The sequence below is a fragment of the Mobula hypostoma genome, chromosome 1 (genome assembly GCF_963921235.1).
Source record: "Mobula hypostoma chromosome 1, sMobHyp1.1, whole genome shotgun sequence".
NCBI lineage: Eukaryota > Metazoa > Chordata > Chondrichthyes > Myliobatiformes > Myliobatidae > Mobula > Mobula hypostoma.
In genome coordinates this window covers 45,341,186-45,355,648 of record NC_086097.1, presented here as the reverse complement: position 1 = coordinate 45,355,648, position 14,463 = coordinate 45,341,186, and the positions used below count along the sequence as shown (strand labels likewise).

At 41.3% G+C, this 14,463-nt stretch overlaps 1 protein-coding gene across 3 annotated transcripts in view; it reads left to right on the top strand.

The window, feature by feature from the left end:
- The first annotated feature begins 690 nt into the window (after positions 1 to 690).
- The window catches only part of eml1 (EMAP like 1), a 234,399-nt gene continuing 220,626 nt past the window's right edge, over positions 691 to 14,463 (top strand). For all 3 annotated transcript variants that reach the window (XM_063047449.1, XM_063047454.1, XM_063047442.1), the window contains exon 1: positions 691 to 886. Coding sequence is in view for 1 of the 3 variants with exons in the window: in XM_063047442.1 (XP_062903512.1) it covers positions 859 to 886 (28 nt within the window). In the remaining 2 variants the exon portion in view is untranslated. The remainder of the gene's footprint in view (positions 887 to 14,463) is intronic.

Here is a 14,463-nt window from a genome sequence, read left to right as displayed (position 1 = left end):
ATTCCATGCTCAGTCATTAAGATCACATTTTCCCCCATTCTGATGTTTGCTTAGAACACCAAATGAACCTCTTAACCTTGTCTGCATGCTCTTATGCACTGAGTTCTGCCACCTGATTGGCTGCTTTTAATGTGCAGACGGACAGGTGTACCTACTAAAGTGGCCACCGAGTGTATAAGGAAGGCCGTCTTTTCCGCCTCAGTGGAAGGAAGCAAACCCTTTATCTGATGTTTATGTGATGAGCAAGCTGATACAGATTTTATTATTTGTGTTGAAGTACAGGTACCAGTCAATTAATAAACCACAGCTGAGCCTATGTCCTGGCTGACAGTTTCAACGTCACTTTAAGCGATAGTCTCCTTGCTTAATGTGTTCAGCTTGCAGGATGCTTGTTCCCTGCGGTTATATATGCAGAAAATGCAGCACCGTCTCCGACATCAGCTGACGGAGCAGCCCAGCTCTCCTTTGAATCAGTCTGGCCTTCTTCATCCCAACCTCACATTGTGCACTTCGTTTCTTGCCTTATTAATATTTCAATGGCAATTAAATATATCCAATATGACCCGTTGACCTTGGGTGGGAATATGCTGGGAATGGGCGGAGAGAAGTAATTATACCCACCAATGGGAAGAGAGAGTTCTGGCACAGAATTGCATTCTTTGATTCCATAATGAGCTGTGGACTGTTTGTTTCCATTAGCAGGAGTGGGGTCTGCTGTCAAGTTGCATCTGGGGCTGATTACTGTTCACAGTGTGCTCTCCAGTAGAAGACTTAAACTTTAGGTTATTGCGGTGGTTCAGGGATAAAGACAAAACAGTGGGAAAGAAGGGAAGAAGTAGAAAAGCCCCTTTGTACGTGATGTCTGACTGTGAGGGATTAACTCTGGGTAAGTGCCAGTTTCAGTTTACTGCTCTGTCCTCAGCTCTCAGCCTGTGCTCTGTGGTACAGATTTAAAAGCTGGACACTCTGCGGCAGATCCTTCAGTGCTGCCAGTCGTCAGGCTTAATCAACTTAACCTAAACTTGATTTAATTTTAAATAAGCAGCTGAACGAATCATCCAGAACCATGCTTGAGTTGATGAGTCTGCAGTTTTACAGAATCTACAAATATCCAAAGGGTCATAGAATTAAAATAAAGACAGCAGCGGTCAGGAGGGAGGTATATGTGGTTCATATAAATGCATGAAAATAGTTACAGTGCCATTTTTAGAGAATTGCAGTCCTGCTGTTTTAATAATTATTAAAGCCAATTCTCTTAAGGCAATTTGTTTAGCATGTCCAATTGTTGTTCTTTATAAATGTATATTTAATGTCGTTTTATTAAAATATGTCATGGGTTGAATTCTGAGAACTGAATTTTTCTCATCTTTTATTAAAAAGGCACTTTAAAAATCAAATTAACCAGAATCTCCGAGAGTGTAAGTCTCACTCCCTACTTTAAATTAGTTTTGACTACTTAATTGCAAAGTGGCCATTATACGTTGCTTCAGAAATATACTCAAAATTTACAGAGTTTAAAGAGCTCCCTTTCTGGCTGTTAGGTACTGTAGAAGCCAGAAAAGTGCAGGGTTCAATCCCACAACAGCTCATCCAGAGTTTTAAAATTTTTTTTCCCCAATATATGGGGTTTGAACACCCACGCTTCATTGTCCTGAGAAAATAGTGGTCAGCAATCTTCATGCAGGCGCATTCACATTGTAAAGATTCCATATATAAATGTTCACAAACTACTTGAAAGCAGAACATTAGAAAAGCTGCAGATGCTGATGATACCTTGTACTCTAAGGTACTGTGCAGATCAGCTAGCATCTGAATTTGCTGAGATACTTAGCACCTCCCTGCAATTATGCAGAGTTCTGGACTGCTTTAAAGTTGCTACAATTAATCCTGTTCCTAAGAAAGACAAGATCACTGGACTTAATTATAGGCCAGTTGTTCTGACTTCAGTAGTTATGAAAACCATTGAAGGTCTGATGTTGTCCCATTATTGATCCTCTTCTTGACCCACTAAGATTTGCTTTTAGAGCACAGTCTCTCCCCAGGGATGTGTTCTTTCACCTTCCTGTTCTCACTTTATACGAATGTCTCCTTCACAGACAAATCCATTAAAATTCTAAAGTTCGCAGATGACACGATTGTAGTTGGTCTCGTCCTTGATAATGATGTGACCTGTTATCGAAGGGAGCGAGGCTGTCTTGCAGCATGGTGTGCCCGTAACAGCTTGGAGCTTAGTGCTATCCAGGCAGTGGAAATGAGGAACGACTTCTGCCAACAACCCCCTACCTTGGAAAGTCATGGCCAGGCTGTGTCTGTTGTCAAGTCATTCAAATGCCTGGAGACTACCAGTACCAATACATTGAAGTGGGGCAAGCACGTTATGCTCATCACTAGGAGAGCCCAGCAGAGATTGTTTCTCCTACGCCAGCTGAGGAAATTTGACATCTCAGGGCGTATCCTGATAAATTTGTATTCATCCATCATTGAGAGTGTTATGATCACCTTTTCCGTTGCCTCCTCCCTCTCCTGGTCCAGGCTACAGCGAGTGGTCCCCTCAGTGGAGAAGATCAATTGGCTGTCAGCTACTGGCATTAAAAGAGCTGTACATTGTCAGAGCAAGAAAAGAGCTGAAAAAGTACTGCTGACTCCACCATTCTAGCAGTCACTTATTTACCAAATTGTCATCAGGGAGACGCAACAGGTCCATCACTCCCAAGACTACATATCACCTACATAATGCCAGATTAACTGTATAACTTCCCTTGCTATCAAGTTGGGATTTGAATTCAAGTTTCTGGATTATTAGTCTCTGCCACTGGCTTGCTTGTCCAGTATTCTAACCAGTACCCCACCACTGGGTGGCGGGGTGAAGATAACATCTCTGCCAAAGGAGGTGTAAGGTGCTCTTTCCCTCCACCAGCCTGCAGGTCATTCTTGGGCACATGAAGCCATGGGAGAGGGTGGTAGATGATCCTATGAGCAGAAAGTGCATATGGCATGTCTGATGCCAGGCAGACAACCTCTGAAGAGAATTGATAATGGCTGGGGTTACCCATCTTGTAAAGACACTACCCAGAAGATGACAATGGCAAACCACTTCTGTAGTAAAACTTGCGAAGAACAATCATGGTCATGAGACTATGATCACCGACGTCATGCAACACAGCACATAATGATGATGACCCACAACATATAAATTGGCTAATTGCATGTGAACATCATGAGCTTGCTGGATGGATGGAGCAATACAATCTAAAAAGTGGAACAAATACCCTCAATTGGCCAATTATGTTTCTTTTTTTTGAACCTTGTTCCTCTCTCTCTCTATATTGTGGAAATTAAGTATCCAAATTTTGGTCTGTGGAGTTCAAGATCATCTCTGAGCCAGCTCATTTAAAAATGGTTGACTCATCTAGATAGAAGTGAAACAAAAGCTCTTTCATACCCGAGTTAAGGAACCTGTTGTACTGTGGTACAGAGGAGTATCAGTCACATTGGCGCTGTGAGCCAGGGAATATAAACCTCGGCAGCATAGTACACCATCGAAGCCATGTACACATTTGAAATTCTTTGCTACCACTAAACCCTGATTAAAGTGAACTTGGCTTGTTGATCTCATGGAGGAAAAGAATTCAGGAGACGGAATGTGAGAAGCACAAAGAGACACTTATATTGAGCTAGGAATGCATCTGGCTGTCTTGCATTCAGCAATTCCACAGTAATGTGAAAGATGGTGAGTAGGAAGGCCCTGAAAATTGGCTGTAGAAACATGCCTCCTCTTTACTGACAGGTGGTTGCTCGGCAAGCCACTTGAGCTACAGCATCAAACAAACTACTTCAGTTATAAACGTTATGGCTGGCAGTGGAGGTTGTATGTGGCACTGGGAGTCTCCCTGCAATCCATAACCAACCCAAATCTGGAATTTGGAAGGAGATCACAGTGTGAGTGTCTGGTTGCTGGAAGTGCTATTAGCAGGATACTCTGGTAATGAGAAATATCTAGGCTTAATTCAGCTTGCAACAAGAACTGTCACTAGAGTACAAGGGGGTAGCCTCACATAGGCCAAGTCCTTTTACAATGGAGTAATTAGGCATGGGACTGATGAAGGGTCTCAGCCCAAAATGCCAAATGCTTATTCATTTCCATAGGTGCTGCCTGACCTGCTGAATTACTCCAGCATTCTGTGTGTATTAGTCACTGATAACATGTGAGCCAAATTTATTTACATGGAATGATGTGAGACCATGCAATAGCTGAGGCAGATATCAAAGTAAAATGAGCATTTGAAAGAGGAAAAAAAATGTAACTTTAGCGTAAACACACAGGCATTGGGATTACTTTAGGATTGGTTGGGAAAAGATCCAACACTTGCAAAGTTAATGGGTGAAGATAGAGTACAATGTGAAATTTGCCTTTTTAGGTTGAATGATTGCTTTAGTGGACTTTGATAATTCCAAGTATCTGAAAGCAATAGTTGCACTTTTCTGTGTGCATCTCTAAAATTGTGTTATAATTCTTCAGCCGCAGGTCAGTACAATTTGCAGATAGTCACCACTGAGATGGCAAGAAGATTGTTTTTGCTTAGCTACCTCTCCTAAAACTTATTTTGCCAAACTATGCTATTGATCTCTCAGCACACAGTCTGATCCATGATCATTCTTCGCTTGTGACCTGAATAATGAGGGCTGGTGGCTCATTTAGCCAGAGGAGTTATTGCAAGTGATATAAATTGTAGAACACAAGACCATTGTGATTGGACAGTAGTCAAGGAGCAGGAATCCTGCATGTCCTTCCCACTCTCCTCACCTTGCAGCAGTTCAGAATCCCTTGCCGTCATTTGTCATTATGAGTCTTGTATGACACGGGCGACCACGGTCTTTCCATGATCATGATTGTTCTTGGCAAATCTTTCTATAGAAGTGGTTTGCCATTGCCTTCTGATGAGCAGTTTCTTTATGAGATGAGCAACCATTATCAATACTCTTCAGAGATTGTCCGCCTGGCATCAATGGTCACTTAACCAGGACTTGTGGTCTGCACCAGCTGCTCATACGACCATCCACCACCTGCTCCCATGTCTTCATGTGACCCTGATCAGGAGGCTAAGCAGGTGCTACACCTTGTCCAAGGGTGACCTTGCAGGCTAATGGAGGGAAGGTGCACCTTACGCCTCCTTTGGTAGAGACATATCTCCACCCTGCCACCTAGATATTTAAAAGAACATAAAATAATTTGTAACTTTTTACTGTTATAAAATAGTTAACCAGGGTAGCATTTGGAGAGTGTTGGCTAAATCTAAACATGAATATGTGTCTTTGGTACTAAATACTGTCACCTACAAACACATTTCAGTGTCAACTTCCAACAGTTAATGTATTCCTTCAGATGGCATGTATCAAATTCAGCGAAACCGTCAGATGTACTACTGAAGGGAACTGTGTGAAGTTGTAGATAGAGGAAGCTCTCCACTATTTTCCGCTAGCTAAATCAGTAAATTTGTTGTGTGTCAATGTGGTCCTAAACATGGGTGAAGTCCTAAATTTAATACCTGGCGAGTCCAGAAGAGAGGCAAAGAACTGCAAAAAGTTTGGGACGTAAGGAGAGAGAACAAAATCATAGTGTGACATGACTCCTTTTGACTGAAAGCCAAATGCACCATCATCTGGTAATGAGAACATGGCTGCTCATGCTGCCAAGTTATTCCTTGCTTTATGGTTTTATTGAGAACACCTTTTGGAACAGGACCATGTTATGTTTCTGTGGATCGCATAAACAGGTCCAGTTATGAACTCGCATTCATCTTAAATGATTCAAAACCTCTTTAAATGCTATCATCAGATACAGCAGGTAATTACAATGTGAAATTCTTCTTAGCTGAATTTGTTCCCAAACAGGATCTAAGCCTGGAACTGAAGGGGAGAATCTGTTCAAAGCCCCTGAAGTACCAGTGACTATTGAAGTACACACACACAAAATGATGAAGGGTCTAGGCTCAAAACGTTAACTGTTTATTCCTCTCCATGGATGCTGCCTGATCTGCTGAGTTCCTCCGGTATTTTGTGTGTGTGTTATTCTGGATTCCAGCATCTGCAGAATTTCTTCTGTTTGTAAGTGACTTTTGAGGAAGGGAAAACATCATTTGAAAGGAAATTAATTCCAGCTTTTGAAAATGAGAAACAAAAAAGGATGCAGAAACACTGGAAGTTTTTTTTTCATTTGAAAACACATAAGTGGTAGCACAGGCGTGGTAGGCAAAGTGGCATTTACCTACACATTAATCTGAGATTCCAGTAATTTAATAAAACATTTATGCTTTTCGAACCTTCCTGTTCAAAGACAAACCAATCACTGTTGTATTGCAAGTAGACAAAACTGAATAATGGAAACATGAATAAGTTTGAAAAATTTTACAAAAGCTGCAAATGCTGGAATATGAAGCAAAAATAACACTCTGCTGAGGAATTCAGTAAGTCAAGCAGCATTTGTGGAGACGGTTGACATTTTGGGTCGACTATTTCCCCATGACACTCTCAGGCCTGATGCAGAAGATCAGCACGGACCATTGACTATCCCTTTGCCTCCGCAGATGCTGCTTGAACTGCTGAGCTCCTCAGGTGCGTTGTTCTTGGATCTAAAATTGTTACACCCGGAACAACTACCAGCACACTGGTCTGTCAAGTGATTAATGAAACACTTGCACAAGTTTCAATCATTTACAGTGGATTCTGGTTAATTAGGACAGATAAGGACCAGTACATTTTGGCCCAATTAAGTGGCTGTCCCAATTAGCCAAAGTTTCAGGGAAGTAGATAAAAAGATACCATTTAACTAAATAACAAATTATGAATTCAAATGAAATACGGAACAAATTAGAAAGCTACAAATGCTGCTATAATACAGTAAAACAGTGCATTAGTTCCTAAAGAGGAATTCATCCTGTGTATGCAGCCGTGTTTGTTTGATTGACTGCAAATGAACGAGATCAGTATGGATAGTGGACTGCCTTTGTGCAATGCTTTCGATGATTGCATCCTTCAAATCTTCATCTTCATTGTGACATTCAAAATGATAGTCGGTTGCCACCTTCAAATTCTTTGTAGTTCCCGGCCATTTCTGGCAGCTTCAAGCCTGAATACTTGCAAACACAGTGAGAAAAACAGTTCTGAATTGTCTTTCTGCTTATTTCTCGTCAACTACGGCATCGTGTCTAACGGCCATAGAAATGCGTGTGACTGACGCTAGTTAGAAACTGTTCGGCAACAGTCTCCTGATTCAATTAAGCAGCATAGTGTCCCAAATAAATGAAGAGAATTCCGGATACTTTCTTGATTAATTTTTGTTCTTTAAGAGTTGTCCCAAACAAGCGGCTGCTCTGGTTAACCGACGGCCCAATTAATCAGAATCCACTGTATTTTCAACAAATGATTCATCTGATGATCATTTAATATCAGGTGATTTCTGTAAAGCTTCTTTAAACAGAAATTTTCTTCTAATTTCCCTTAGATTTTCAAGACATTAGAAAATACACTGTATTCTTTTAACATTGTTTGTTTCTTGGACACTTAAGCTATAACTCTAAAATATGGTGCCTCATTGATATGGAAGATTTTAGATTTCACCTGTAGTTTTGTGTGCAAGTAACAACATTTGGTGTAAGTGGTAATATATCCCCACTGGACAATGGAACAGTCAGAAAAAAACAAATTAGCCTTCAATTCCCACTGCTGATCATTTAAGTGACAATCTGGGACAAAGCCAGGTTAACCTGTGGCTACCACAGTTACGTAGCCCAAGAACTATTCATGTCCAAGGTAATTGCTGAGAAATTGCCTTTGGGTGGATACGTCAATAGAACCAGCAATATCCATTAGATCATGTTCACCAGGACTTGCTCACTGCCAAGTGGCGAGGAGAAATTCTGTTGCTGATATTGAGAAGGACATAGAAACATTACACTGGTCCTTAGGGCTAGGTTTAATAGCTAGCAGGTGAGAATTTGCAGCTTGTTTCCACAACAATTCTTATATATCAAATGAGAAAATAAATAATGTTTTTCCCAATATTCTCACGTATTTTTGAGCAAACTTGCTGCTGTTGTTAAGACTAATTAATACATATTGTAAACAATGCAGCCCTAGGCCAGGAGACCCGCTCCAATTCAATGACAACAATAGACATGAATGTTATAGCTGTTTCATTACCATGGTAACGGACAACTAATTTGGATTTATGAAGGAAGTCCATTATTTGACAGTTAATTATACATGTAAATATGGACTGTGAACTGAAGCTGAACTACCTTTGCCTTCAGAGGAGGGACTGGATTTCTCAACTTTCTTTACATTCATTGAAAGGCATGATGAATGAACAATAGAAGATCTCTGAAATCCTACTTGAACGCAATTTTTTTGTAGGCACATTCAAGACAGTAATGTTTAGTAAGCAACAGGGGTGGCTACCCCTGACATTTTACGAACAATTCCATTCTGTAAAAATACATGCACTTGGGAATGGAAACCCCAGCTCATTCTTTGAACGTTTATTGAAGAGCTGACTTTGCTAGTCTACTGCTCATTAGTCAAAAAACAGCCATTAAAGGCGTGAACAGGCTACGTTATTCCCAAGGATATCAAGTAAATAGATCTGCCATTGTATTCCAGTTTTGGTGTTTGTATAGGATGAATTAAATTGCTGGCATTACAAAACAGCAATTAGATTATGGAATTCAGATAAAATAAGACTGGAAGTTTTCCAAAATTAGATGAACTCAGATGCTTCAACCTTGCAAGTGAGTATTCTTTGTCCTAAAGCAAATGTTATAAGGTTTAAAAAAAAGCAAAAACAGTCTAAGGATTGCAAATATTAAATTAATTCCCTACCCTTTTTCGTAGGATCAGTGATCCCATTGGAATATATGGAACTGCTGTTCCTACACTGGCTTTCTTTGGCTAAAACTGAAGGCCAGGTGTGGTACATATGGACACTTTCTTTAAGACAGCGATCCCCAGTGTCGGGTCCATGGCATAAAAAAGGTTGGGAACCCCAGCTTTAAGAAGCCATTGCTCCTGTGCTGAGCTCAGTGGTGAATCCAATGACAGGGCATTCAGTCTAGTGTCCAATGACAGGGCATTCAGTCTAGTGTCCTGAACACGACTACCATTGTGTTGGCCTCTCATTCCACATAGTCTAAAGAGAGAGAGATGCTAAAGAATGACAGACTGCTACCTGACCTTTGCCTGAGCCCAGCAGCTGTCAATCAGCATACTCAGAGCTCATCCCAATGCCCATTGATGGAGTTACTGATGAGTCCACTACTAGATTTATTAACATTGTAACTGGCTTGAGTTTGTAGTCCCTATTTTTGGACTTGGACATGGGGAACATTCTCAGTATCTAACCTACCAAATAAACATTTGCGAGGTTTTTGCATTGCTTTGTAATACTTATTATTAACAAAGGAAACCAATTATTTCTATCAAATTGGCACAGCACTGCTCTTCCAATTCCTTAATGTGAGTGGTTAAGAATGAAAAAAAGAGCCCTAATTTTATAGATTTGTTGAATCTCAGAATACACTGATAATATTTTGGTACTCGCCTCTTAAAGGTTCACAAATCAAGTTGTTGGTTTAAGTTACTAAGCAGTGAAATGGGTTATTAATTTTCAGTTTTGTGATAATCCTTTGATTTTTTTTCCTTGTGTTCTGCCATGTGAGATAAACTTTTTACAACTCTGTGATGCCCTGTGTTGAAACTGAGAATGACTGCGGTGTTTTGCTCTTCACATGTTCTTATCTGCACCTCAATATTTACACGTTTCAGACCTAGAATGTGAAAACTAGATCAGTTGGAACATTTTCCTATTATGATCTAATGTCATCTTTATGAGCCAAACTTTCTTTGATAGTGCTCCAGAGAACTGCCTGGGAGGTTTGTATCATGAAAAGCACGCACAAACTTCTGGATGAACTCAGCAAGTCAGGCAGCATATATGGAGAAGATTAAATAGTTGACATTTCTGGCTGAGTCCCTTCATTAGGACTGGGAAGGAGAGGGGAGAGAAGCCAGAATAAGAAGGTGGGGGGGGGGAAGGAGAAGGAGTAAAAGGTGGGTGGGTGAGGGATGGAGGATGAAGTAAGAAGCCGAGAGGTGAAAGGTGGAAGAAGGAAAGGGCTGAAGAAGAAGAAGAAATCTGATAGGAGAGGACGGCGGACCATGGGAGGAAGGAGAAAAAGGCAAGGCAGCAGAGGGAGGTGATGGTCAGCTAAGGGAAACAGAAGGGGTGAGAGGAAACCAGGATGGGGAATGTGAGATGAGGGAAGGCAGAGGGGGATAAATTACTAAAAATTAGGGAAATTGAAGTTCATGCCATGAGGTTGGAGGCTACCCAGACAGTATGTGAGGTGTTGCTCCAACAGTCTGAGTGTGGCCTCATTGTGACGGTAGAGGATGCCATGGGCTGTCATGTCAGAATGGGACTGGGAGGTTGGATCATGAAAAGATTTTATAAATGGATTTTAAAAATTTTAATAAATCAGAATTGCATATATTTTAATATCCTAAATAAATAAATAAAATGCAGGAAATGCACAGCAAATTAGGTCACATTTGTGGCAAGAGAAATGGAGGGAACATTTCTGGTTGGAGTCCCTTTGTCAGAATTGGGAAGGAGAGACAAACAGCTTGTTAAACTGCCGGGCAGGTCAAGGAGGGATATGTCTCTGATGGCGTCAAACCGGGTTGACCCTGGGAATTATCGTGAACAATTAGCGAATGGGAATAGAAATCAGTATTGTGCTTGGAAGGCTGCAATGTACCCATTGGGGAGAAGTGTCGCTGTTCCTCAAGATTGCATTGGACTCATTGTAACGACATGAGAGATTACAGACGGAGAGCAAAGTAGGAGTGAGATGAGGAATTAAAGCAGCAGGCAACAGCAAATTCAAGTATGCTGCTGTGGACTGAACTGAGGTGTTTCGCCAATCTTTGTTGATTTCAACAGTGCAGAAAACAGATGGTAAATGCAGAATGCGGGACATGAGATTAGAAAAAGTGCAAGGGTGCCATTCCTTCACCTGGAAAGACTGTTCCGGTCCCTGGAAAGGCAAGTGTTGCATCACCTATGATAGCAAGGGGAAGTCCTGGCAGAAGTACTTCTTGTGCGCCACAGTTCCCGAGGAGACATTTGATTGTGCATAATTATGCACCTGGCAAGATACAATAAAAAGAAGTTAAGTTTACATGGAGAGGCTATTGTGTGAGTGGGCCAGGGGAGTTGAGACTTTGGCGAGGAGAGACGTAGGATACGGGTGGATTTTATTTTCCTTATTTATTCTTCCTTCCTTTCTTTCTTTCTTTCTTTCCTATTGCTGATTTAGAGCAATGGGAATACCAGGCAAGATAGTGGAATGCTCCTCTTGCAGGATGTGGGAAGGCAGAGAGACCTCTGGTGTTCATGACGACTAGATGTGAATCCTGCTGTGGCTTCTAACCAGAGTTGGAGCTGGATCTGGATGAACTCTGGATAATTTGGGAGGCTGAGGGGTTGATCAACAGGACATGTAGGGAGGTAGTAACACCCAAGGTACAGGAAATAGGTAACTGGGTGACCATCAGGAGGGGGAAAGGGGATAGGAAGCTATTCCCCTCAACAACAGGTACACCGCTTTGGATACTGTTGGGTGGGGGGGGGGGGAATGACCTGGCCTACTGAGTTCCTCCAGCATTTTGTGTGTATTGCCCTAATTTGGAGAGGAAATGCAAGCAGGCTTTTTCCTCTGAGGTTGGGTGGGACTGCACCAGAGGTCATGGGTTAAAGGTGAAATGTTTAAGGGGAACATGAGGGGGAAGTTCTTCACTCAGAGGATGGTGAGAGTGTGGATGGAGTTGCCAGCGCAAGTGGTGATGGTTAATGGTTCGGCATGGACTGGGTGGGCCAAAGGTCCTGTTTCAGTGCTGTAGAGTTCCACGACTCTCCGATTCTGTAAGTACCACGCTGCGGGAAACGGAAGTGCGGACCAGGGAGTTGCAGGGGCGCTGTCTCCAATTCCAAGCAGTGGGACGTGCCCACTGCACTATGTACAGAAATACATACAAACCCTTTTAAAGAATCAATAATCCTCTCTCTTAACATATCTGAATGGTGCTTAATGACAGAACAACCATTAGTCAATCAGAGGTTCAAGTTTCTTGCATTTTCTCTTTGGTTTATTCACAGTGGCTAGAATTAGTCTACTGCAGGTAAACCAGTAGTTGTACGTTACAGTGCGTCCTGCTGCAAACACAATTGAAATTCTGTGGACTCCAGCTCTCCATTATATTTCACATTACACAGACTACAGAGTTTTATGTTCTCCAGAAAATAAATGACCTAAAGTAATGAAGGGACTCTCACTAACTTTGTGCAAGTTACACAGACAGTATGCAACCTGTTCCCAAATAATGTCGATTCATCCGGTTAAGTGTAACCTTACACAGAACAATGCATTTGCAATCCACTAACAGGCTATGGGTAATTGCTCTGAAATCAGTTCATAATACGGTTCAAAATGAGTGCAAGATAACTGTTATGAACATTTTAAGTAAGCTTTCGGAAACGTATCCAACAACAGTCTTTGACTGGAAAAAAAAGGTAGATTATAATTATGATTGTTGAATATATTTAGATTTTTACAATCAAGATTGTAAAAATCTTTTCCAATCAAGATTTTTACAACCATGATGTAATATTAACAAAGGGGAAGAGTACCAGAGAATTGATCCAGAGAAATGAATCAACAATCATTCAACAGTTAAAAATACCTTCATCCAAGCAGTAAGGAAAACATCCCAGAGCACTTGCAGGTCCCAGGTCACGCTTGCTGTGACAGCACAGTTAGTTAATGGAATGAGTAACAACAGTACTGAGATTGTAATGATACTGATTGGTCCTATTCAGTCGCTCTGAGCACTGCATGTGGGCATGGGGTATCTTTTGTCTTTCTTCAGCAAGAACCTAGAGAGTGGTGCTTTGTAATGATTTTGCTGCACTGCTGGGTTACTGTTGATACAATTTGCTTCATCTCCTGTTTAATTCAGATAGAACTAAAAACATTCCAAGTGAGTTTACCCTGTAATTTAATGAACAGACAAGTCATAATATTGAAAATCCCTGCACTCCATTCTCTGTCTTTGTCTCATTGCCTGTGCCTAGCCAGGGTGATAGTGGAACACCACTAAATTGTGCCCAGACTCCACTCACTCAATCCTATCTGGACTGGCAGGGGTACAGTATATGTTGGGGAATACTTGTAAACCCACTTCAGATTTAATTGATTACATGTTCTTAAAAGCACATACCAAATAGGTTAACTTCTCTCAAATTCAGCACTTCAGGCTTCTTTCTAATTGATCCACTGGCAAACAAGGCTGCTGTGTATTATAACTGCAGTAGTAAATGGACATTGGCAGGCAGTCTGGGAGCAGGCACATTATAGATATTGTATAGTTTGAGTACTTCAGGTGCATCCGACATTACTTGGATGTAAAATGGTGTTTAGAGTTCAATTTTGAGTATTCAAACCTACAGAAGATATATTGACTTTTTAAGGGGCCACAGTATAAAATGAATACATAAGCCTTGAACATTTGTAGTAATTTTATAATATATAAAATGCATACCTAAGTTCCATTATGTATGAATAAGTCCATTATTAATGGAAGCCACAGAAGTGAAGTGGTTAGCGCAATGTTATAACAACTCACGTTGTCAGAGTTCAGAGTTCAATTCTGGCACCCTCTGCAAGGAGTATGTATGTTCTCCCCGTAACCGTGTGGGTTTCCTGCAGTACTCCAGCTTCCTCCCACCATCCCGGTTAGTGGGTTAAGTGGTCATTGTAAATCATTCTGTGATTAAACTCGGGTTAAGTAGGTGGGTTGCTGAGTGTCTCTGCTTGGTGGGAGGGAAGGACCTCTTCTGCAGTGTATAGACCAGTTAGCCTGGCCTCAGTGGTTGGGAAGAGCCAATTGTTAAGGATGAGGTGATAGAATACTTGGTGACACAGTACGAGATAGTACAAAGTCAGCATGGTTTCCTTCAGGGAAAATCCTGCCTGATGAACCTGGTTGAATTCTTTGAGGAGATTTCAAGTAGGATAGATAAAGAGGATGCAGTGGATGTTGTATATTTGGACTGCAGAAGGCCTTTGACAAGATGCCACACATGAGGCTCCTTACCGAGTTAAGAGCCCATGATATTACAGGAAGTTATTAACATGGTTAGAGCATTGGCTGATTGGTAGGAGGCAGTGAGTGGGAATAAAAGGATCCTTTTCTAGTTGGCTGCCAGTGACTAATGGTGTTCCACAGGGGTCGGTGTTGGGACCACTTCTTTTAATGCTGTATATAAATGATTTAAATGATGGAATAAATGGCTTTGTTTCCAAGTTTGCAGATGAAACAGAGGTTGGTTGAGGGGTGGGTGGTGTT